The sequence below is a fragment of the Entelurus aequoreus genome, linkage group LG07 (assembly GCF_033978785.1).
Source record: "Entelurus aequoreus isolate RoL-2023_Sb linkage group LG07, RoL_Eaeq_v1.1, whole genome shotgun sequence".
In the NCBI taxonomy this organism is placed as follows: Eukaryota; Metazoa; Chordata; class Actinopteri; order Syngnathiformes; family Syngnathidae; genus Entelurus; species Entelurus aequoreus.
In genome coordinates, this window is record NC_084737.1 from 18,698,877 (window position 1) to 18,726,274 (window position 27,398).

The 27,398-nt window shown below is 39.2% G+C and overlaps 1 protein-coding gene across 1 annotated transcript in view; it reads right to left on the reverse strand.

Moving 5' to 3' along the window:
* hspg2 (heparan sulfate proteoglycan 2) overlaps positions 1 to 27,398 on the reverse strand; it is a 337,691-nt gene that overhangs the window by 32,558 nt on the left and 277,735 nt on the right. Inside the window, exons 60-66 of the mRNA XM_062052774.1 lie at positions 24,096 to 24,277; positions 23,829 to 24,024; positions 20,313 to 20,492; positions 13,788 to 14,048; positions 13,520 to 13,682; positions 5,524 to 5,621; positions 5,176 to 5,442 (exon numbers count right to left, since the gene is read on the reverse strand). Coding sequence (XP_061908758.1) covers positions 5,176 to 5,442; positions 5,524 to 5,621; positions 13,520 to 13,682; positions 13,788 to 14,048; positions 20,313 to 20,492; positions 23,829 to 24,024; positions 24,096 to 24,277 — 1,347 coding nt within the window. The remainder of the gene's footprint in view (positions 1 to 5,175; positions 5,443 to 5,523; positions 5,622 to 13,519; positions 13,683 to 13,787; positions 14,049 to 20,312; positions 20,493 to 23,828; positions 24,025 to 24,095; positions 24,278 to 27,398) is intronic.

The window sequence follows — 27,398 nt, forward strand, 5'->3', positions numbered from 1 at the left end:
TACAATGCTTACAGTATTAACACTTTTTAGGGCGCAACAAAACCAACATAAACTATACACTATTGCCATCTAAAGTCTTGAACTTGCCACTTAATGTAGTTCTTGCAAATGAGATGTAGAAAAGTGATACTGAAACAAGATATACCAATTGGAGAGAAGTTATCATAATTGTCTCATTTTCAAATGTTGTATTAAAAATGAAATTGTATTAACAAACACAATTCATACTTATTAACACACAAAAATATCGAAAATTGGTACTGTTGAGTACCGGTATCGATTCCCAAGTATCGGGAATTGGTACCGTATCGGTTCAAATGTGACCAGTAGCCATCCCTAGTTGTAAACAGCTGGTGTGCATTAAGTACAATGCTTACAGTATTAACACTTTTTAGGGCACAGCAAAACCAAAAAAACCAACATAAACTATACACTATTGCCATTTAAAGTCTTGGACTTTCCACTTAATGTAGTTCTTGAAAATGAGATGTAGAAAAGTGATACTGAAACAAAATATACCAATTGGAGAGAAGTTATCATAATTGTCTCATTTTCAAATGTTGCATTAAAAATTAAATTGTATTAACAAAAACAATTCATACTTATTAACACAAAAAAATATAAAAATTTGGTACTGTTGAGTACCGGTATCGATTCCCAAGTATCTGGAATTGGTACAGTATCGGTTCAAATGTGACCAGTAGCCATCCCTAGTTGTAAACAGCTGGTGTGCATTAAGTACAATGCTTACAGTATTAGCACTTTTTAGGGCGCAACAAAACCAACATAAACTATACACTATTGCCATCTAAAGTCTTGAACTTGCCACTTAATGTAGTTCTTGCAAATGAGATGTAGAAAAGTGATACTGAAACAAGATATACCAATTGGAGAGAAGTTATCATAATTATCTCATTTTCAAATGTTGCATTACAAATGAAATTGTATTAACAAAAACAATTCATACTTATTAACACACAAAAATATCGAAAATTGCTACTGTTGAGTACCGGTATCGATTCCCAAGTATCGGGAATTGGTACTGTATCTGTGCAAATGGGACCAGTAGCCATCCCTAGTTGTAAACAGCTGGTGTGCATTAAGTACAATGCTTACAGTATTAACACTTTTTAGGGCGCAACAAAACCAACATAAACTATACACTATTGCCATCTAAAGTCTTGAACTTGCCACTTAATGTAGTTCTTGCAAATGAGATGTAGAAAAGTGATACTGAAACAAGATATACCAATTGGAGGGAAGTTATCATAATTATCTCATTTTCAAATGTTGCATTACAAATTAAATTGTATTAACAAAAACAATTCATACTTATTAACACACAAAAATATCGAAAATTGCTACTGTTGAGTAACGGTATTGATTCCCAAGTATAGGGAATTGGTACTGTATCGGTTCAAATGTGACCAGTAGCCATCCCTAGTTGTAAACAGCTGGTGTGCATTAAGTACAATGCTTACAGTATTAGCACTTTTTAGGGCGCAACAAAACCAACATAAACTATACACTATTGCCATCTAAAGTCTTGAACTTGCCACTTAATGTAGTTCTTGCAAATGAGATGTAGAAAAGTGATACTGAAACAAGATATACCAATTGGAGAGAAGTTATCATAATTGTCTCATTTTCAAATGTTGTATTAAAAATGAATTTGTATTAACAAACACAATTCATACTTATTAACACACAAAAATATCGAAAATTGGTACTGTTGAGTACCGGTATCGATTCCCAAGTATGGGGAATTGGTACCGTATCGGTTCAAATGTGGCCAGTAGCCATCCCTAGTTGTAAACAGCTGGTGTGCATTAAGTACAATGCTTACAGTATTAACACTTTTTAGGGCGCAACAAAACCAACATAAACTATACACTATTGCCATCTAAAGTCTTGAACTTGCCACTTAATGTAGTTCTTGCAAATGAGATGTAGAAAAGTGATACTGAAACAAGATATACCAATTTGAGAGAAGTTATCATAATTATCTCATTTTCAAATTTTGAATTAAAAATAAAATTGTATTAATAAAAACAATTCATACTTATTAACACACAAAAATATCAAAAATTGCTACTGTTGAGTACCAGTATCGATTCCCAAGTATCGGGAATTGGTACTGTATCTGTGCAAATGTGACCAGTAGCCATCCCTAGTTGTAAGCAGCTGGTGTGCATTAAGTACAATGCTTACAGTATTAACACTTTTTAGGGCGCAACAAAACCAACATAAACTATACACTATTGCCATCTAAAGTCTTGAACTTGCCACTTAATGTAGTTCTTGCAAATGAGATGTAGAAAAGTGATACTGAAACAAGATATACCAATTTGAGAGAAGTTATCATAATTATCTCATTTTCAAATTTTGAATTAAAAATAAAATTGTATTAATAAAAACAATTCATACTTATTAACACACAAAAATATCGAAAATTGCTACTGTTGAGTACCAGTATCGATTCCCAAGTATCGGGAATTGGTACTGTATCTGTGCAAATGTGACCAGTAGCCATCCCTAGTTGTAAACAGCTGGTGTGCATTAAGTACAATGCTTACAGTATTAACACTTTTTAGGGCGTAACAAAACCAACATAAACTATACACTATTGCTATCTAAAGTCTTGAACTTGCCACTTAATGTAGTTCTTGCAAATGAGATGTAGAAAAGTGATACTGAAACAAGATATACCAATTTGAGAGAAGTTATCATAATTATCTCATTTTCAAATGTTGCATTAAAAATAAAATTGTATTAATAAAAACAATTCATACTTATTAACACACAAAAATATCGAAAATTGCTACTGTTGAGTACCGGTATCAATTCCCAAGTATCGGGAATTGGTACCGTATCTGTGCAAATGTGACCAGTAGCCATCCCTAGTTGTAAACAGCTTTTGTGCATTAAGTACAATGCTTACAGTATTAACACTTTTTAGGGCGTAACAAAACCAACATAAACTATACACTATTGCTATCTAAAGTCTTGAATTTGCCACTTAATGTAGTTCTTGCAAATGAGATGTAGAAAAGTGATACTGAAACAAGATATACCAATTTGAGAGAAGTTATCATAATTATCTCATTTTCAAATGTTGCATTAAAAATAAAATTGTATTAATAAAAACAATTCATACTTATTAACACACAAAAATATCAAAAATTGCTACTGTTGAGTACCGGTATCGATTCCCAAGTATCGGGAATTGGTACCGTATCAGTTCAAATGTGACCAGTAGCCATCCTTAGTTGTAAACAGCTGGTGTGCATTAAGTACAATGCTTACAGTATTAACACTTTTTAGGGCGCAACAAAACCAACATAAACTATACACTATTGCCATCTAAAGTCTTGAACTTGCCACTTAATGTAGTTCTTGCAAATGAGATGTAGAAAAGTGATACTGAAACAAGATATACCAATTGGAGAGAAGTTATCATAATTGTCTCATTTTCAAATGTTGCATTAAAAATGAAATTGTATTAACAAACACAATTCATACTTATTAACACACAAAAATATCGAAAATTGGTACTGTTGAGTACCGGTATCGATTCCCAAGTATCGGGAATTGGTACCGTATCGGTTCAAATGTGACCAGTAGCCATCCCTAGTTGTAAACAGCTGGTGTGCATTAAGTAAAATGCTTACAGTATTAACACTTTTTAGGGCACAGCAAAACCAAAAAAAACAACATAAACTATACACTATTGCCATTTAAAGTCTTGGACTTTCCACTTAATGTAGTTCTTGCAAATGAGATGTAGAAAAGTGATACTGAAACAAAATATACCAATTGGAGAGAAGTTATCATAATTGTCTCATTTTCAAATGTTGCATTAAAAATTAAATTGTATTAACAAAAACAATTCATACTTATTAACACACAAAAATATCAAAAATTGGTACTGTTGAGTACCGGTATCGATTCCCAAGAATGGGGAATTGGTACCGTATCTGTTCAAATGTGACCAGTAGCGATGCCTAGTTGTAAACAGCTGGTGTGCATTAAGTACAATGCTTACAGTATTAACACTTTTTAGGGCGCAACAAAACCAACATAAACTATACACTATTGCCATCTAAAGTCTTGAACTTGCCACTTAATGTAGTTCTTGCAAATGAGATGTAGAAAAGTGATACTGAAACAAGATATACCAATTGGAGAGAAGTTATCATAATTGTCTCATTTTCAAATGTTGCATTAAAAATGAAATTGTATTAACAAAAACAATTCATACTTATTAACACACAAAAATATCGAAAATTGCTACTGTTGCGTACCGGCATCGATTCCCAAGTATCGGGAATTGGTACCGTATCGGTTCAAATGTGACCAGTAGCCATCCCTAGTTGTAAACAGCTGGTGTGCATTAAGTACAATGCTTACAGTATTATCACTTTTTAGGGCGCAACAAAACCAACATAAACTATACACTATTGCCATCTAAAGTCTTGAACTTGCCACTTAATGTAGTTCTTGCAAATGAGATGTAGAAAAGTGATACTGAAACAAGATATACCAATTTGAGAGAAGTCATCATAATTATCTCATTTTCAAATGTTGCATTAAAAATAAAATTGTATTAATAAAAACAATTCATACTTATTAACACACAAAATTATCGAAAATTGCTACTGTTGGGTACCGGTATTGATTCCCAAGTATAGGGAATTGGTACTGTATCGGTTCAAATGTGACCAGTAGCCATCCCTAGTTATAAACAGCTGGTGTGCATTAAGTACAATGCTTACAGTATTAGCACTTTTTAGGGCGCAACAAAACCAACATAAACTATACACTATTGCCATCTAAAGTCTTGAACTTGCCACTTAATGTAGTTCTTGCAAATGAGATGTAGAAAAGTGATACTGAAACAAGATACACCAATTGGAGAGAAGTTATCATAATTGTCTCATTTTCAAATGTTGTATTAAAAATGAAATTGTATTAACAAAAACAATTCATACTTATTAACACACAAAATTATCAAAAATTGGTACTGTTGAGTACCGGTATCGATTCCCAAGTATGGGGAATTGGTATCGTATCGGTTGAAATGTGACCAGTAGCCATCCCTAGTGGTAATACGTGCAAACTTTTAGTGGATCAGAGCCTGAAAACAACCCTAGAACGATGACTAAACATACTCACACTGGACATTGAGCACCACCTGGGACTGCACCGAGCCCACGTCATTGGTGGCCGTGCAGCGGTACTGGCCCGCGTCGGCCTCCGTCACGCGGCGGATCTTCAGCATGCCGCCCGTCACCACGATGTGCGCGGGCAGAGGCCCGCCCACTTTGCTCCACTGCACGCTGGGCTCGGGGTCGCCGACCGCCTGGCATTCAAACTCCACGGAGTTGCCGATCATCACGGTCTGCACCGAGGTGCGCACGTTGATCATCACCTTGGGCAGGGCTGCGGGTGGGAAGGAGAAGTCGTGCGTTGACTAATATTACTGTAAAGATGCACGGTGCAGTCTACGGTCACGTCGCAGACCTTGAATGGTCAGCCGGGCCGCGTCCTGAGCCTGGCCGTACACGCTGCTGGCCCGGCAGATGTAAACGCCTTCGTTGCTCTGCTCGAGGTTCTCAATCCTGGGGACGAGCATAAACGTAAGCATTTTCAGCATTAAATATCAATATTTACCCATGTAAGGATTTGTCGGAGTACTCCTGCAGAGATAAAGTGGAAAAATGAGCTGCTGTAGCTATAAATGACAGCATTACGCAGATAGGAAGAACACGTTTCCAAACATTTAGACTTGAGTCATGTTTGGATATAAACAAGAGGTACTATATCCTCTTGAAAATGAGAGTCGAGAACGCGAAATGGACATTCACAGTGACTTTTATCTCCACGACAATACATCGGCGAAGCACTTTAGCTACGGAGCTAACGTGATAGCATCGGGCTTAACTGCAGATAGAAACAAAAGAAATAAACCCCTGACTGGAAGGATAGACAGAAAATCAACAATACTATTAAACCACGGACCTGTAAATACACGGTTAATGCTTTCCAGCCTGGCGAAGCTTAACAATGCTGTTGCTAACGACGCCATTGAAGCTAACTTAGCTACGGGACCTCACAGAGCTATGCTAAAAATATTAGCTATCCACCTACGCCAGCCAGCCCTCATCTGCTCATCAACACCCGCGCTCACCTTCGTTCCAGCGATCGACGGAGCGACGAAGGACTTCACCCGATCATCGATGCGGTCGGCGGCTAGCGTCGGATAGCGCGTCTGCTATCCAAGTCAAAGTCCTCCTGGTTGTGTTGCTGCAGCCAGCCGCTAATACACCGATCCCACCTACAGCTTTCTTCTTTGCAGTCTTCATTGTTCATTAAACAAATTGCAAAAGATTCACCAACACAGATGTCCAGAATACTGTGGAATTTTGCGATGAAAACAGAGCTTTTAGTATTGTGATACAATGGTGTCCGAATACTTCCGTTTCAACCATTGACGTCACTCGCATACGTCATCATACATAGACGTTTTCAACCGGAAGTTTCGCGGGAAATTTAAAATTGCACTTTATAAGTTAACCCGGGCGTATTGGCATGTGTTGCAATGTTAAGATTTCATCATTGATATATAAACTATCAGACTGCGTGGTCGGTAGTAGTGGCTTTCAGTAGGCCTTTAATATTTACAAAACTACATGTGGGGCCTCGGTGCCCATGTAAGGATTTGTGTAAGTACTCATGCAGAGATAACATTGAGAAATGAGCTGCTGTTGCTATAAATGACAGCATTACTCAGATAGAAAGAACACGTTTCCAAACATTTAGACCTGAGTCATGTTTGGATATAAACAAGAGGTGTCAAACGTCTTTCTATTGAGGGCCACATCGCAACTATGGCTGCCTTCAGAGGGCTGCGTCTAACAGTGAATATATATATATAAATACAAACATATAATAGCCTTGTTACATAATTTTATGGCCGAGTTATTTTGATTATTATATTAAAGATTGATTGATAACTTGCTATGAAAAGTCAAGGTGAACCGCAGATATTTTAGTAGTTATTTTTGATAACCCAAAAGTAAATTGTGGAACATTGTGTTGCATGATAATATTACAGTGTAGAACTTATGCAATCACAAGTGCAACATTCCAGCCATCCATCCATTTTCTACCGCTTGTCCGTTTCGGGGGGGTTTTCTGTCAAAATTCAAAGAGCAAATGCATTTAGCCAAAAGTGCTTTATTATTTCCAGCCGTGCTCAGGTCACTTAAAAGGCCAATTTAAATGACGTAGCAGGCCAAATTAAATGATGTGGCGGGCCAAATTAACTTAAGTAGTGGGCCACTTTAAAGGACATACTAAGTTAAATCAGGGGTGTCCAAAGTGCGGCCCGGGGGCCATTTGCGGCCCGCAGCTAATTGTTTACCGGCCCGCCACACATTCTGGAAATACTATTGTAAAAATAAAAAAGAACATTAAAAAAAGTGGAATGAGGTGAAATCTAACGAGAAAAAGTTGCAATGTTGACAAAAAAGCTGCCCTGCAGGCTGTTTTTTTTTTCTTTTGTCTTTCTTCATTTTTCTTTTTTTGCCATTGCTCAAAAAAAAAAAAAGAAAAGACAAAAAATCCATGTTATAATGAATTATTTTCAGGGCTCCAATTACTTCAAATATTTCATTTTAAAATGTTTTATGTGGTAAATATTGCATATATTGTGTAGTAGCCATAAAAAAACATCAAAGTTTTCTTTGACAAAAGCGCATAAAACAAACAAAATAATAGTTCCAGCATAAAATGGACAGATATATCTGAAGTTGATCTCGTAACTTAAGTGTTGAAAGTAAATGAAAAACCTAATAAAAATGTATCACTTTATGAGTGCGGCACCTTTTGGATCCCAAATATATTTAGTGATTTTTTATTTATCTTTTCACTGTGATTACTCAAAAATATGAAAGAATTAAAATCAATGGTGTCCTGCATTATTGATCTTTTAGGGCTGTAATTACTAAATACTGCATATTTCAGTTTTACTATAAAAAAAACTAAGTTGTTTTTGACAGAAAAGCCATAAAACATTTTTTTTAATTTGTATTACTTCATATCAACTTGAAGTTGATATAGAGATTTACTGGAAGCGTTAAATAATTTAAAAAAAATAATAATCTGACTTATTTTTAACATTTTAATGACTGAGACCCTTTATGGTCCCCGGGACCCCTAAAGGTAAAATAAATAAAAAATGCATATATTTTGTTATGGTTTGAAAATGAAAAATATCAAAATGGCCCCCACATGCTTTAATTTTTCCGTGTGCGGCCCTCTGTGGAAAAAGTTTGGACACCCCTGAGTTAAATGGTGTGGCAGACACATTTAAATGATGCGACAGGCCAGTTTAAATGATGTGGGGTGCGACTTAAAATGACAAGGCGGGTAACATTAAATAAAGTGGCGGGCCATTTTAAATGACGTAGCGAGCCAACTTGAATGATGTGGCAGGCCATTTTAAATGATGTGGCGAGCCAAATTAAGTTAGGCAGCAAGCGATTTCAAATTATATGGTGGACCTTTTTAGATGACATCGCAGGCCAAATTAAATAGTGCGGCAGGCCAAATTAAGTTAAGTAGCGAGACATTTTAAAGGACATGGTGGGTCACATTAAATAAAGTGGCGGGCCTTATTGAATGACGTAGCGGTCAAGTTAAGTTAAGTAGCGGGTGATTTTAAAGGATAAGGTGGGCCGTATTAGATGATGTTGCGGCTAAATTAAATGGTGTGGCAGGCCACTTTAAATGATGTGGCAGGCCACTTTAAATGATGTGGCATGTCAAATTATATAAAGTAGCAGTCCAAATTAAGTTAAGTAGCAGGCCATTTTAAATGATGTGGCGAGACACTAAAAATTATGTGGCGAGTCACAATAAAAAAGTAGCGGGCCAAACTAAGTAGTGGGCCAATTTAAAGGAATTGGCAGGGCAATTTAAATGAAGTGGCTGGCGGTGCCACTTTAAATGATGTAGCAAGTCACATTAAATAAAGAAGCGGTCCAAGTTAAGTTAAGTAGCGGGCCATTTTAAAGGATATGGCAGGCCACATAAAAGGACGTAGCGGGCCAAACTAAATGGTGTGGCAGGCAACTTCAAATGATGTGGCAAGCCTTTTTGAATGATGTGGCTGGCCACTTAAAATGATGTGGCGAGTCACATTAAATAACTGAGCGGGTCAAATTAAGTTAAGTGGCAGGCCATTTTAAAGGACGTGGCAGGCCAATTTAAATGACGTGGCGGGCTAATTTAAATGATGAGGCAGGCCACATTAAATGATGTGACGGGCTAATTTAAATGATGAGACAGGCAACTTTAAATTATGTGGTGGGCCATTTTAAATGTCGTCGCAGGTCACAATAAATGATGTGGCGGGCTACTAAAAATGATGTAGCAAGTCATGTCAAATAAAGTAGCAGGCCAAATTAAGTTAAGAAGCAGCCCAGTTTAAAGGATGTGGCAGGCCACTTAAAATGACGTAGCGAGCCAAACTAAATGGTGTGGCGGGCACCTTTAAATGATGGGGCTGGCCACTTAAAATGAAGCGGCGAGTCACATTAAATAATGTAGCGGGCCAAATTAAGTTAAGTAGTGTGGCAGGCCACTTTAAATTATGTGGTGAGTCACATTAAATAAAGTAGCAGGTTAAATTAAGGTAAGAAGCGGGCCGTTTTAATTGATGTGGCAGGCCACATTAAATTATGTGGCTGGCTAATTTAAATGGTGTGGCAGGTAATTTTAAATGATGTGGCGGGCCATTTTAGATGGCGTCGGGGGTCCCAATTAATGAAGTAGCGGTCAATTTAAATGATGTGGCAGGCCATTTTAAGGGATATGGCAGGTCGCATTAAATGATGTGACGATCAACTCTAAATGATGTGGCAGGCCATATAAAATGATGTGGCCAGTCAAATTAAATAAAGTAGCGGGCCACTTTAAATGATGTGGCAGGCTACTTAAAATGATGTAGCGAGTCACATTAAATACAGTAGCGGGCCAAATTAAGGTAAGGAGGGGGCCATTTTAAATGATGTGGCAGACAACTTTAAATTATGTGGTGGGCCATTTTCATTTTTTGTCACAGGTCACGATAAATGATGTGGCAGGCCACTTAAAATGATGTAGCAAGTCACATTAAATAAAGTAGGGGGCCAAATTGAGTTAAATAGCAGGCCAAATTAAAGGATGTGGCAGGCCAATTAAAATGACGTAGCGGGCCAAACTAAATGGTGTGGCAGGCACCTTTAAAGGAAGTGGATGGTCACTTAAAATGCAGTGGCGAGTCATATTAAATAATGTAGCGGGCCAATTTAAATTATGTGGTGAGTCACATTAAATAAAGTAGCAGGCCAAATTAAGGTAAGGTGCGGGCCGTTTTAATTGATATGGCAGGCCAATTGAAATTATGTGGCTGGCTAATTTAAATGGCGTGGCAGGTAACTTTAAATGATGTGGCGGGCCATATTAAATGGCATCAGGGGTCCCAATTAATGAAGTAGCGATCCCTTTAAATGATGTGGCGGGCCACATTAATTATGTGGTGGGCCATTTTAAAGGATATGGCGGGTCATATTAAATGATGTGGCGATCAACTCTAAACGGTGTGCCTGGCAGGCCACTTAAAATGACGTGGCGAGTCAAATTAAATAACGTAGCGGGCCACTTTAAATGATGTGGCAGGCTACTTGAAATGATGTAGCGGGTCACATTAAATACAGTAGTGGGCCAAATTAAGGTAAGGATGGGGCCATTTTAAATGATGTGGCAGGCCACATTAAATTATGTGGCTGGCTAATTTAAATGGTGTGGCAGGTAATTTTAAATGATGTGGCGGGCCATTTTAAATGGCGTCAGGGGTCCCAATAAATGAAGTAGCGGTCACTTTAAATGATGTGGCGGGCCACAATAATTATGTGGTGGGCCATTTTAAAGGATATGGCGGGTCGTGTTAAATTATGTGGATCAACTCTAAATGGTGTGGCGGGCCACATTAATTATGTGGTGGGCCATTTTAAAGGATATGGAGGGTCGCATTAAATGATGTGGATCAACTCTAAATGGTGTGGCAGGCCACTTAAAATGACGTGACGAGTCAAATTAAATAAAGTAGCGGGCCACTTTAAATGATGTGGCAGGCAACTTTAAATGATGTGGTGGGCCATTTTAAATGTCGTCACAGGTCACAATAAATGATGTGGCAGGCCACTTAAAATGATGTAGCAAGTCACATTAAATAAAGTAGGGGGCCAAATTGAGTTAAGTAGCAGGCCAATTTAAAGGATGTGGCAGGCCAATTAAAATGACGTAGCGAGCCAAACTAAATGGTGTGGCAGGCACCTTTAAATGAAGTGGCTGGTCACTTAAAATGCAGTGGCGAGTCATATTAAATAATGTAGCGGGCCAAATTAAGTTAAGTAGTGGGCCACCTTAAATGATGTGGCGGGCCACTTTAAATTATGTGGTGAGTCACATTAAATAAAGTAGCGGGCCAAATTAAGGTAAGGAGCGGGCCATTTTAATTGATGTGGCAGGACACTTTAAATTATGTGGCTGGCCAATTTAATTATGTGATGGGCCATTTAATTATGTGGTGGGTCATTTTAAAGGATATGGCGGGTCACGTTAGTTGATGTGGAGATCAACTCTAAATGGTGTGGCAGGCCACTTAAAATGACGTGGCGAGTCAAATTAAATAAAGTAGCGGGCCAATTTAAATTACGTGGCAGGCTACTTAAAATTATGTGGCGAGTCACATTAAATAAAGTAGCGGGCTAAATTAAAGTAAGGAGGGGGCCATTTTAATTGACGTGGCAGGCCACCTTAAATTATGTGGCTGGCTAATTTAAATGGTGTGGCAGGTAATTTTAAATGTTGTGGCGGGCCATTTTAAATGGCGTCGGGGTCACAATAAATGAAGTAGCGGTCACTTTAAATGAGAAGGCGGGCCACATTAATTATGTGGTGGGCCATTTTAAAGGATATGGTGGGTGGTGTTAAATGGTGTGGCAATCAACTCTAAATGGTGTGGCAGGCCACTTAAAATTAAGTGGCGAGTCAAATTAAATACAGTAGCGTGCCAAATTAAGGTAAGGAGGGGGCCATTTTAAATTATGTGGCAGGCCACTTTAAATTATGTGGCTGGCTAATTTAAATGGTGTGGCAGGTAATTTTAAATGATGTGGCGGGCCAGTTTAAATGGCGTCGGGGTCACAATAAATGAAGTAGCGGTCACTTTAAATGAGAAGGCGGGCCACAATAATTATGTGGTGGGCCATTTTAAAGGACATGGCAGGTCGCACTAAATGATGTGGCGATCAACTCTAAATGGTGTGGCAGGCCACTTAAAATGATGTGGCGAGTCAAATTAAATAAAGTAGCGGGCCACTTTAAATGATGTGGCGAGTCACATCAAATACAGTAGCGGGCCAAATTAAGGTAAGGAGGGAGCCATTTTTATGACGTGCCAGGCCAATTTAAATTATGTGGCTGGCTAATTTAAATGGGGCGGCAGGTAATTTTAAATGACGTGGCGGGCCAGTTTAAATGGCGTCGGGGTCACAATAAATGAAGTAGCGGTCACTTTAAATGAGGTGGCGGGCCACAATAATTATGTGGTGGGCCATTTTAAAGGATATGGCAGGTCGCATTAAATGATGTGGCGATCAACTCTAAATGGTGTGGCAGGCCACTTAAAATGATGTGGCGAGTCAAATTAAATAAAGTAGCGGGCCACTTTAAATGATGTGGCGAGTCACATCAAATACAGTAGCGGGCCAAATTAAGGTAAGGAGGGGGCCATTTTCATGACGTGCCAGGCCAATTTAAATTATGTGGCTGGCTAATTTAAATGGGGCGGCAGGTAATTTTAAATGATGTGGCGGGCCATTTTAAATGGCGTCGGGGTCACAATAAATGAAGTAGCGGTCACTTTAAATGAGAAGGCGGGCCACATTAATTATGTGGTGGGCCATTTTAAAGGATATGGCAGATCGCATTAAATGATGTGGCGATCAACTCTAAATGGTGTGGCAGGCCACTTAAAATGATGTGGCGAGTCAAATTAAATAAAGTAGCGGGCCACTTTAAATGATGTGGCGAGTCACATCAAATACAGTAGCGGGCCAAATTAAGGTAAGGAGGGGGCCATTTTCATGACGTGCCAGGCCAATTTAAATTATGTGGCTGGCTAATTTAAATGGGGCGGCAGGTAATTTTAAATGACGTGGCGGGCCATTTTAAATGGCGTCAAGGGTCACAATAAATAATGTGGCGGTCACTTTAAATGAGGTGGCGGGCCACGTTAAAATGAATTAATGCAGACTGTTGACAATAACGCAGACGGACATTTTGAGTCAACAAAACGAAGACCGTGTGAGAAAGAAATAGCCAGCAGACGTTTACTGCCTGCACCAGCTGTCCATCACTCAACTGTGAAGTGGTGAAGCAAACATTCGTTATCTGGTGCTAGTGTCACCTGAGCACGCCGTCCTTGACGTGGTGGTTCGGGGGCAGGGCGCCGCCCTCCTTCAGCCACTCAACTTTGGTCTCCACTCCTCCGGCTGCAGAACACGTGAACTCCACCGCGCTGCCCTGAGCCTTCACCTCCACTTGTGGCCACACCCGCACCGCCAGTGGCGCTGTAAGAGGAGCACCAGTGAGCGGTGTGGCGTTCAGGGACAGCACTGTTTCTTTAAGTAGGATTCGAACACCAAATCCAGTATCGAGGTACTCCTTGGACTTACATCTGACCGCAACTCTAGCCACCACTTCACTGTGGCCCACCTGGTTGCTGGCCACACACTTGTAGTTGCCGGCGTCTTCGGGGGTCGCCAGATTGATCTGGAGGTCGCCGTCACTGACATGAGCCCTGGAAGGCAGCGCTCCGTCCACCTTGGTCCAGGTGTAGCTCAAAGGAGGAGTGCCGTGCGCCAGGCACTGCAACCTGATCACCTCCCCCACACGCACTGCCACGTCGTCGGGCACAGAGGTGGCGTATGGAGGGGCTGGGGAGAAGGTTTACCATCAAAGTATGTTAAAATACTCAGTCTACATTAGCACCATATTTATAGTTACTGGAAAGACACAACTATTATCATCCAATATTTTGCATACTTAAAGAGGCATAATTAACACACCTTTCTTACCCGTTGGTACACGTTTTAGTTTGAATTTAAACCCTTGAGGCGCTGGGGAGAAGGTTTACCATCAAAGTACGTTAAAATACTCAGTCTACATTAGCACCATATTTATAGTTACTGGGAAGACACAACTATTATCATCCAATATTTTGCATACTTAAAGGGGCATAATTAACACACCTTTCTTACCCGTTGGTACACGTTTTAGTTTGAATTTAAACCATGGAGGGGCTAGGGAGAAGGTTTACCATCAAAGTACATTAAAATACTCAGTCTACAAAAGCACCATATTTATAGTTACTGGGAAGACACAACTATTATCATCCAATATTTTGCATACTTAAAGGGGCATAATTAACACACCTTTCTTACCTGTTGGTACATGTTTTAGTTTCAATTTAAACCCTTGAGGCGCTGGGGAGAAGGTTTACCATCAAAGTACGTTGAAATACTCAGTCTACATTAGCACCATATTTTACAGTTACTGGGAAGACACAACTATTATCATCCAATATTTTGCATACTAAAGGGGGCATAATTAACACACCTTTCTTACCCGTTGGTACACGTTTTAGTTTGAATTTAAACCATGGAGGCGCTGAGGAGAAGGTTTACCATCAAAGTACGTTAAAATACTCAGTCTACATTAGCACCATATTTATAGTTACTGGGAAGACACAACTATTATCATCCAATATTTGCATACTTAAAGGGGCATAATTAACACACCTTTCTTACCTGTTGGTACACGTTTTAGTTTGCATTTAAACCATGGAGGGGCTGGGGAGAAGGTCTACCATCAAAGTACGTTAAAATACTCAGTCTCCAATACCACCATATTTTATAGTTACTGGGAAGATACAACTATTATCCTCCAATATTTGCATACTTAAAGGGGCATAATTAACACACCTTTCTTACCCGTTGGTACACATTTTAGTTTGAATTTAAACCCTTGAGGCGCTGAGGAGAAGGTTTACCATCAAAGTACGTTAAAATACTCAGTCTACAAAAGCACCATATTTTATAGATACTGGAAAGACACAACTATAATCATCCAATATTGGCATACTTAAAGAGGCATAATTAACACACCTTTCTTACCCGTTGGTACACGTTTTAGTTTCAATTTAAACCATGGAGGGGCTGGGGAGAAGGTTTACCATCAAAGTACGTTAAAATACTCAGTCTACAAAAGCACCATAATTTATAGTTACTGGGAAGACACAACTATTATCATCCAATATTTGCATACTTAAAGAGGCATAATTAACACACCTTTCTTACCCGTTGGTACACGTTTTAGTTTGAATTTAAACCATGGAGGGGCTGGGGAGAAGGTTTACCATCAAAGTACATTAAAATACTCAGTCTACATTAGCACCATAATTTATAGTTACTGGGAAGACACAACTATTATCATCCAATATTTTGCATACTTAAAGAGGCATAATTAACACACCTTTCTTACCCGTTGGTACACGTTTTAGTTTCAATTTAAACCATGGAGGGGCTGGGGAGAAGGTTTACCATCAAAGTACGTTAAAATACTCAGTCTACATTAGCACCATATTTTATGGTTACTGGTAAGACACAACTATTATCATCCAATATTTTGCATACTTAAAGGGGCATAATTAACACACCTTTCTTACCTGTTGGTACACGTTTTAGTTAGAATTTAAACCCTTCAGGCGCTGGGGAGAAGGTTTACCATCAAAGTACGTTAAAATACTCAGTCTACATTAGCACCATAATTTATAGTTACTGGGAAGACACAACTATTATCATCCAATATTTGCATACTTAAAGGGGCATAATTAACACACCTTTCTTACCCGTTGGTACACGTTTTAGTTAGAATTTAAACCCTTGAGGCGCTGGGGAGAAGGTTTACCATCAAAGTACATTAAAATACTCAGTCTACATTAGCACCATATTTATAGTTACTGGGAAGACACAACTATTATCATCCAATATTTTGCATACTTAAAGAGGCATAATTAACACACCTTTCTTACCCGTTGGTACACGTTTTAGTTTGAATTTAAACCATGGAGGGGCTGGGGAGAAGATCTACCATCAAAGTATGTTAAAATACTCAGTCTACATTAGCACCATATTTATAGTTACTGGAAAGACACAACTATTATCATCCAATATTTTGCATACTTAAAGGGGCATAATTAACACACCTTTCTTACCCGTTGGTACACGTTTTAGTTTGAATTTAAACCATGGAGGCGCTGGTGAGAAGGTTTACCATCAAAGTATGTTAAAATACTCAGTCTACATTAGCACCATATTTTATAGTTACTGGGAAGACAACTATTCTCATCCAGTATTTGCATACTTAAAGGGGCATAATTACACACCTTTCTTACCCGTTGGTACACGTTTTAGTTTGAATTTAAACCATTGAGGGGCTGGGGAGAAGGTTTACCATCAAAGTACGTTAAAATACTACAATAGCACCCTATTTTATGGTTACTGGGAAGACACAACTATTATCATCCAATATTTTGCATACTTAAAGAGGCATAATTAACACACCTTTCTTACCCGTTGGTACACGTTTTAGTTTGAATTTAAACCATGGAGGGGCTGGAGAGAAGGTTTACCATCAAAGTACGTTAAAATACTCAGTCTACAAAAGCACCATATTTTATAGTTACTGGAAAGACAACTATTACCATCCAATATTTTGCATACTTAAAGGGGCATAATTAACACACCTTTCTTACCCGTTGGTACACGTTTTAGTTATAATTTAAATCCTTGAGGCGCTGGGGAGAAGGTTTACCATCAAAGTACGTTAAAATACTCAGTCTACATTAGCACCATATTTTATAGTTACTGGGAAGACACAACTATTATCATCCAATATTTGCATACTTAAAGGGGCATAATTAACACACCTTTCTTACCCGTTGGTACACGTTTTAGTTTGAATTTAAACCATGGAGGGGCTGGGGAGAAGGTTTACCATCAAAGTACGTTAAAATACTCAGTCTACAAAAGCACCATATTTTATAGTTACTGGAAAGACACACCTATTATAACCCAATATTTTGCATACTCAAAGGGGCATAATTAACACACCTTTCTTACCCGTTGGTACATGTTTTAGTTTGAATTTAAACCATGGAGGCGCTGGTGAGAAGGTTTACCATCAAAGTATGTTAAAATACTCAGTCTACAAAAGCACCATATTTTATAGTTACTGGAAAGACACAGCTATTATCATCCAATATTTTGCATACTTAAAGGGGCATAATTAACACACCTTTCTTACCCCTTGGTACACGTTTTAGTTTGAATTTAAACCATGGAGGCGCTGGTGAGAAGGTTTACCATCAAAGTATGTTAAAATACTCAGTCTACATTAGCACCATATTTTATAGTTACTGGGAAGACAACTATTTTCATCCAGTATTTGCATACTTAAAGGGGCATAATTACACACCTTTCTTACCCGTTGGTACACGTTTTAGTTTGAATTTAAACCATTGAGGGGCTGGGGAGAAGGTTTACCATCAAAGTACGTTAAAATACTACAATAGCACCCTATTTTATGGTTACTGGGAAGACACAACTATTATCATCCAATATTTTGCATACTTAAAGGGGCATAATTAACACACCTTTCTTACCCGTTGGTACACGTTTTAGTTTGAATTTAAACCATGGAGGCGCTGGTGAGAAGGTTTACCATCAAAGTATGTTAAAATACTCAGTCTACATTAGCACCATATTTTATAGTTACTGGGAAGACAACTATTCTCATCCAGTATTTGCATACTTAAAGGGGCATAATTACACACCTTTCTTACCCGTTGGTACACGTTTTAGTTTGAATTTAAACCATTGAGGGGCTGGGGAGAAGGTTTACCATCAAAGTACGTTAAAATACTACAATAGCACCCTATTTTATGGTTACTGGGAAGACACAACTATTATCATCCAATATTTTGCATACTTAAAGAGGCATAATTAACACACCTTTCTTACCCGTTGGTACACGTTTTAGTTTGAATTTAAACCATGGAGGGGCTGGAGAGAAGGTTTACCATCAAAGTACGTTAAAATACTCAGTCTACAAAAGCACCATATTTTATAGTTACTGGAAAGACAACTATTACCATCCAATATTTTGCATACTTAAAGGGGCATAATTAACACACCTTTCTTACCCGTTGGTACACGTTTTAGTTATAATTTAAATCCTTGAGGCGCTGGGGAGAAGGTTTACCATCAAAGTACGTTAAAATACTCAGTCTACATTAGCACCATAATTTATAGTTACTGGGAAGACACAACTATTATCATCCAATATTTTGCATACTAAAGGGGGCATAATTAACACACCTTTCTTACCCGTTGGTACACATTTTAGTTTGAATTTAAACCATGGAGGCGCTGAGGAGAAGGTTTACCATCAAAGTACGTTAAAATACTCAGTCTACATTAGCACCATATTTTATAGTTACTGGGAAGACACAACTATTATCATCCAATATTTTGCATACTAAAGGGGGCATAATTAACACACCTTTCTTACCCGTTGGTACACATTTTATTTTGAATTTAAACCATGGAGGCGCTGAGGAGAAGGTTTACCATCAAAGTACGTTAAAATACTCAGTCTACATTAGCACCATATTTATAGTTACTGGGAAGACACAACTATTATCATCCAATATTTGCATACTTAAAGGGGCATAATTAACACACCTTTCTTACCTGTTGGTACACGTTTTAGTTTGCATTTAAACCATGGAGGGGCTGGGAGAAGGACTACCATCAAAGTACGTTAAAATACTCAGTCTCCAATACCACCATATTTTATAGTTACTGGGAAGATACAACTATTATCATCCAATATTTGCATATTTAAAGGGGCATAATCAACACACCTTTCTTACCCGTTGGTACACGTTTTAGTTTGAATTTAAACCAAAGTATGTTAAAATAGTCAGTCCACAATAGCACCATATTGTATAGTTCAGGGGTCGGCAACCCAAAATGTTGAAAGAGCCATATTGGACCAAAAATACAAAAACAAATCTGTCTGGAGCCGCAAAAAATTAAAAGCCATATTACAGATAGTGCGTCATGAGACATAAATTGAATTAAGATGCCTTAAAGGAAACTAAATTACCTCAAATATACCTACAAAAGAGGCATAATGATGCAATATGTACATATATAGCTCGCCTAAATAGCATGTTAGCATCGATTAGCTTGCAGTCATGCAGTGACCAAATATGTCTGATTAGCACTCCACACAAGTCATCAACAAAACTCACCTTTGTGCATTCATGCACAACGTTAAAAGTTTGGTGGACAAAATGAGACAGAAAAAGAAGTGGCGTAAAACACGTCCTAGAAAATCGGAGAAAGTTCTACATGTAAACAAACTACGGTGAGTTCAAAGACTGCCAAAATTAGTAGGACAAAACGGCATTTGCCAAATACTTGAATCAGTGAAGCATGTTTAATATAAACAATGTGCTTTATAACAATTAGGGAGATTTGTGTCATGTTTGTCCTCTTACAGAAACCATATTAAAAAAATATATATTTTTTTTTCCCCTCATCTTTTTCCATTTTTCATACATTTCTGAAAAAGCTCCAGAGAGCCACTAGGGCGGCGCTAAAGAGCCGCATGCGGCTCTAGAGCCGCGGGTTGCCAACCTCTGGTATAGTTACTGGGAAGACAACACTATTATCATCTAACATTTGCATACTTAAAGGGGCATAATGAGCACACCTTTCTTGCCCGTTGGTACACGCTTTAGTTTGAATTCAAACCATTTTGGTCTTCTTCCAAACAACTTTTCACAAATATTTTCAGACATTGCAGAAGTTTTCCGGGAGACTTCTGCAAGAGTTTTTCTTTTTCCTAGCGGACATTGTCCAAACATAAATGTGTGGCTGGGTCATGTATACGTTAGTCGACCTCCCTCAAGAGCAGCGCTGGCTATCGGGTTTGAAGCTCAGGATTATAGCTCGGTATCTAGCAAGCTCGTCTCTCATGCCGGCGAGGTTCGAATCCGGGTCACGGCACCACTTTAACCCGCGTGGTTGCATGCAAAGAACATTCCCATCACAAATAAAACCACTTACTTTCCACATTGAGCGTAACGGTGACTTCCGTCGTGCCCGCGTCGTTGGTGGCAGTGCAAATATATTCCCCAGAGTCCTGGCGACCCACGTTGGGCAGCACCAGTTGGCCGCCCACCACCTTATGTCGCCAAGGCAGAGGTGACCGCAACTTGGACCACGTGACGGTTGGAGAGGGGAAACCTTGAACAGTCAAAGTGGAAACACATTTTACTGCTAGTGAGGTTTAATTGTGACAATGTTAGAGGAATATTTTCCACCTTTAACGCTTTTAAAACCGGCGCCGGTACCAAAATGTATTTCGATACTTTCCGATACTTTTCTAAATAAAGGGGACCACAAAAAAATGTCATTATTGGCTTTATTTTAACAAAAAATCTTACGGTACATTAAACATATGTTTCTTATTGTAATTATGTCCTTAAATAAAATAGTGAACATACTAAACAACTTGTCTTTTAGTAGTAAGTAAACAAACAAAGGCTCCTAATTAGTCTGCTGACGTATGCAGTAACATATTGTGTCATTTACCGTTCTTTTATTTTGTCAAACTTATGAGGGACAAACTGTAAAAAATTTGATTATTTATCCACTTGATAATTTACTGTTAATATCTGTTTATTTTCCCTTTCAACATGTTCTATCTCCACTTCTGTTAAAATGTAATAATCACTTATTCTTCTGTTGTTTGGATACTTTACATTAGTTTCGGCTGATACCACACATATAGGTATGGATCCGATACCAAGTAGTTACAGGATCATACATTGGTCATATTGAAAGTCCTCATGTGTCCAGGTACGTATTTCCTGAGTTTATAAACATAAAAAATATTGTGTGACAATGAAAAATATTGATGTAGTCATAGTAGTATCGACTAGATACGCTCTTGTACTTGGTATCATTACAGTGGATGTCAGGTGTAGATCCACCCATGGCATTTGTTTACATTCAGGCACACTAGCTTTTGTTAGCCGTGACACCGGTGAGCTTTTGTATCCTCCTACGGTCTGTAGTGAAGCATGTTTTAGCTATTCCTCGTCCTCCTAAGAAACTTACTGTATTTGTCGCCAAGGAGACGAGGATTAGTCATTTAGAAGAAGCTAAAACACTGCCGACTTCCTGAGGGCGTTTCAGTGTTATAGCTTCACCTTTATTTTTATTTTTTAAGCCAAAATGCGTCCGTTCTCCCTTTTCTGTCTACACACTGCGTCTGCTTGTAAGTACACCGTGTGTGTGCGCTGCCGAAAACGCTCCTCTGCTCGTAAAACCAGCAATGTCATGACGTGACGAGGCGCCGTCATGCCCGTAAAAAACAAAAAAAACTAAACAAAACGGTACTATTCAAACAGAGTATAGTACCGTTTTTGATTCATTAGTACCGCCATACTATACTAGTACCGGTATACCGTACAACCATAGCACACATATAATAATATTAATGTTGTAATGAGATACCAGCCTCGTAAAGAAGGTGAATCTTGCAAGTTAACTTTCAGTTTCGATTCCTGTCAAATTGTGTGGTTAATTACATTAAAACAACAAGGGCAACATCATAAAAAAAACGATAACAGAAGTTAAAAGTCCATTAACCAAAGGCTTTTAGGAAAAGTGTAGTCTTCAAATGGTTCTTAAAATAGTCTGGTGGACTGGTACAAGTCATTCCAGAGTCTGGGGGCTACAGCCTGGAAACGCCAGGTCTCCTCTGGTTTTAAAATTAGTTGTAGGGTTCTTTAGGAGACCCTGGCCTGAAGACCGAAGACTGCGCCCTGAAGTGATAAAATTAGTTGTAGGGTTCTTTAGGAGACCCTGGCCTGAAGACCGAAGACTGCGCCCTGAAGTGTAGGGGCACAACAATTACCTTGCCACGCACGGAAAGTTAGGACTAAAGTCTTAAACTCAATGTGGAACTTGACTGAAAGCCAATGAAGGCTGGATAGAATGGGTGTAATGTGGGGTGTTGTTGGTCCAAAGTCTGTACAGTCTGAATGAAGTCTCTAAAGAGTGGACTTGTTGAAACAAAATTACAAAAGTCATGAAAGCCTGAATGATAATTTCGAGATTCGATTTTGACATCAAAATTCTCATTTTAGAGATATTTCCTAGGCGATAAAAACAGTTTTTGGTCAGTTGACCACAGCGACCCTCAAAAGACCTTGACTGATCGGGTTTTAAAATGTGTTTTTGGGATCTTTATGAGACCCTGGCCTGAAGACTGCGCCCTGAATTGTAGGGGCACAACAAATCAGTGGTTTACAGAGGGGCTCTACCTTGCAACGCACGGATGGTCAGGACTAAAGTCTTAAAGTCAATGTGGAACTTGACTGGAAGCCAATGAAGACTGGATAGAATGGGGGTAATGTGGTTCTGTTGTCGGTCCAACGTCTGTACAGTCTGAAGTCTCTAAAGAGTGGACTTGTTGAAACAAAATTACAAAAGTCATGAACGCCTGAATGATAATTTCGAGATTCGATTTTGACATCAAAATTCTCATTTTAGAGATATTTCCTAGGCGATAAAAACAGTTTTTGGTCAGTTGACCACAGCGACCCTCAAAAGACCTTGACTGATCGGGTTTTAAAATGTGTTTTTGGGATCTTTATGAGACCCTGGCCTGAAGACTGCGCCCTGAATTGTAGGGTCACAACAAATCAGTGGTTTACTGAGGGGCTCTACCTTGCAACGCACGGAAGGTCAGGACTAAAGTCTTAAAGTCAATGTGGAACTTGACTGGAAGCCAATGAAGACTGGATAGAACGGGGGTAATGTGGTTCTGATGTCGGTCCAAAGTCTGTACAGTCTGAAGTCTCTGAAGAGTGGACTTGTTGGAACAAAATTACATAAGTCATGAACGCCTGAATGGCCAAGGTCAGGACTAAAGTCTTAAAGTCAATGTGGCACTTGACTGGAAGCCAATGAAGACTGGATAGAACGGGGGTAATGTGGTTCTGTTGTCGATCCAACGTCTGTACAGTCTGAAGTCTCTGAAGACTGGACTTGTTGGAACAAAATTACAAAAGTCATGAACGCCTGAATGATCATTTCGAGATTCGATTCTGACAACAAAATTCTCACTTTAGATATATTTCCTACGTGATAAAAACAGTTTTTGGTCAGTTGACCACAGCGAACCTCAAAATACCTTGACTGACCAAACACAAGCCCAAGGTTCCTGAGGCAGAGACGGATGCACCCAGAACACAGAGGGAGTTCTTGATCAGACCTTTTTATCAGGACCAATGATCAGAGCTTCGGTTCTGTTAGAATTTATCTGAAGGAAATTCGAAGACAAGCAGTTTTGGAAGCGGGGTACACTTTCCAAGAACTCAGATAAAACGTGAAACTGAGTCATCGAAGGAGCAAAACAACGGTGCTATTCTTCTATTGTTTGTACCGACCGCGATTTTGTGGAATAAATTGTTAAACTTTGGTTCTAGTCACTTAAGGCATCTGTAGAACAAAAGGATCTGGGAGGACTCGGCCCTCCTTCAAGGGTTTCCTGATAACGTGTTGGCATACCGTGGGCGTCACAGCGTAGGGTCGCCGTGTGTCCTTCCACCACAACCATCAGCGGCTCAGGAACAAAAGCTCTCGGCGCGGTGGGCACTTGGGAGCCTCCCTCCACAATGACCTCCACCCTGGTCTCCGTGCCACCTTCGTTGTTGCGTGCCGTGCACACGTACGTGCCGCTGTCTTCTACCCGGGCCGCCAGTATCTGAGCCACAGGAAAGGTCATCATCATCTTGTGGTCACGACAAGGTCCGGGTGAAGAGTCGCCGTAAGAACCTGCATGACTGCGTTGGACTCCATGGGAACGTGGCTGCTCAGCATCACCTTGCGGTTGCTGTCCAACCTGTGCCAGGAGACCGAAGGCCGAGGCTCCCCTGAAGCCTTGCACTCCAGGTTGATGGGTTCACCTGCTCTGATGCGCAGCGGTCCAACGGGGGTGACGATGGCCACGGGAGATTCTGCGTGCACACAAACAGAGTGTATCTGAGTGACCACTAGGGGGAACCCTAAATAAAGTGCAGACTGTTGAAATGCCACACCAGGATGAGCTTTAAAGAACCGTGTACAAACTGCAAGTGTCCCAGGGTTTGATTCGGAGCAGTCTGAAATCTACCCAAACATTGAACCGTGTGTTTTGGTAAGGTCTTCCGAGACCGTGGCCTCTGTCTGTTTCTGTGAATTGGCACTATGCAAATAAAATTCAACCAAACTGCTATCTGTCAGGATCTGAGTGTGCCTGGACCACAGGAAGCAGAGACAATGGCGACAAATGGACTTTGTTTTACTTTGGTTCAGTATTTTGTTTGATTTCCTGTCCTGCGCTCTTATTTTGTTTTCCTTTTTTTGGTTTCCTTTTTTCAGTCTGGGTACTGGCTTCCTCACTTGTCCCTGGTTGCCAATCAGGACACACCTTTTCCTGGTTGCTAATCAGTAGGCTTTATATGCCAGCGCTGTCCTCCTGTGTCTAACTCTGCTTTGCTTCCTTGTTTTGTGGCTTCTCTAATCAGCATTTTTTTGTTCTCCGTGCACTCCTTAGCTGCACTATTTTTTATTGTAGTTTTGCTTAGCACTAGAAGTCCCAGCATTTTTCTGTCTACCTAGAAGACCCAGAGAGGGGTCATTTGGCCCGACGCTTTTCCCGAATACACTAATCACTCATTTTGTTATGGTAATGAGGCTGTTAGGGGCAGTTTGTCTAGGTAGACAGAAAAATTATACATGTGGGAAATGCCGAAAGGAGCAATGGCAGTGCCAGGATTGTGAGTGACTGCTCAAATGTATGTCAGTCACGTTTACATGGACATGGTTTTTCATTCTTTGTAAATATGCTTTTTTCTTTGTAAATTTTTTTTTTAAACTATTTTTGGCACACAAAAATAACAATTGCTTCTGCAACAACCCTCCACACCAAAACTGGGAAAACAGTTGCTTTTTCATTCTTTGTAAATATGTTTTGTTTTGTATTTTTTTTAACAATAAATGTCAGAGTGTTGATCCCTTCATTCTGTTGATCCTTGCAAAAACACACACAACCTACCTCAGAACTAAAGCTTGAGCTGTAAGGTCCCCTCCCCCACACAGGCTCAAGTGGCCCCCTGCCGTGTGCCACTAACAGCCACATTTTCATAACAAAAGGAGTGTCCACAGGGGAGACTAGGGGTCAAATGACCCTCTTGTGTGTTTTCTAGGTAAAAATGTCAATTGACCCTTCTCTGGGACTTCGCGTGTTAGTAAAGTCTCTGTCTCTGCATCCTGGGGTCAACAACCCAGCAGGCACAAGACACTGAAACAGACATAAGTTTGAATTAATCTGATCCAAATCTCATAACTGTATCCTTGATAAAAACAAGTTACTTCTAAAAATATATATATAATAACGAGCAAATCTTTTGAACGACTCTTTGAAAGGAACGGTTCCTCAAGATCCGGGTCCCCTCAAAGAGCCATGAATCCCATCTTTAATGGCCAGCACCGTCTAACTGACAACACTGGCTTATGAACCCTCTTGATTGGCAATCTGGGCCAGGTGAGGAAACTAGCCGTCTAGTTAAAAGTAAAGTTGGCAGCAAACAAGAAAACAGGAAGTGTCACTAAAAAAAAATAAGAGCACATACAGGAAAAAAACTAAACTTTGGAAAATACAAAACACAAGTCCACATGTACAGCTGATCTGAAATAAAAAAAATTGAAACAAAAAAAACATTGCGCATCAACACATCATACCTTATGAAACAGCAGCATTGCTACAACAATGTTTTGAAAGCCAACAAAGAAGCTTAAGAAGCTACCCTAAAGCCAGTTGAAGTATTTGAAGTCTTAATTCCTGCATCCTGAGTACATGACAACAAAAATAATACATTTTATTCACAGATCGCCTTTCAAAAATTCAAAGACGCTTAAACCAAGGTGTCAAACTCAAGGCCTGGGGGCCATATCTGGGCCGCCACATCATTGTATGTATTCCGTGAAAGTATGGAATTAATATGTGTCTTTTCTTACTAAATCTATTTGATTTTCAAAATAAAATATAAAATACATGTACTGCATGCAATTTTATGGCTTTTAAAATTTTGCATCAAATTTGACATTATCATACATTTTGAAAAAAATGTTACGACAATAAAAATAAATATCAACTTAAATATTAACTTGACTCGTGATTTTTGAGCAATTTATCCATCAAACTGTGCACTGTAAAAATGACGGTAAAAAAAACCTGGTAGCTCAGTCCCCAGAAAGAAACAAAACAAAACTGTGGTATGGTAAAGTGGTATCGTTTTTCCATTTATAGTAAAAGACTGTAAACACAACAACCGTAGATTTTACAGTAAGAACAGTGGTACGGTTTTCTTTTTCCATTTATATGCTGGAAAAACCATCGTAAATTTTACAGTAACATTTTGGCAACTTAGCTGTCAGTTTTTTTTAGTGTTGAATCGGGAAAAAAAAAATTCAGTGTACATGACAATATGTACAAACCCCAAAACCAGTGAAGTTGGCACGTTGTGTAAATCGTGAATAAAAACAGAATATTTGATGATTTGCAAATTCTTTTCAACTTATATTCAATTGAATAGACTGCAAAGACAAGATATTTAACGTTCGCAAGGGAAAACTTTGTTATTTTTTGCAAATATTAGCTCATTTGGAATTTGATGCCTGCAACGTGGTTAAAAAGAAGCTGGCACAAGTGGCAAAAAAGACTGAGGAAGTTGAGGAATGCTCATCAAACACTTATTTGGAACATGGAACAGTTGAACAGGATAATTGGGAACAGGTGGGTGCCATGATTGGGAATAAAAGCAGCTTCCATGAAATGCTCAGTCATTTACAAACAAAATTTGTGAACAAATGCGTGAGCAAATTGTCCAACAGTTTAAGAACAACATTTCTCAATGAGCAATTGCAAGGACTTTAGGGATTTTACCATCCAAGGTCTGTAATATCATCAAAAGGTTCAGAATATCTGGAGAAATCACTGCACGTAACATTGAATGCCCGTGACCTTGGATCCCTCAGGCGGTACTGCATCAAAAAGCGACATCAGTGTGTAAAGGATATCACCACATGGGCTCAGGA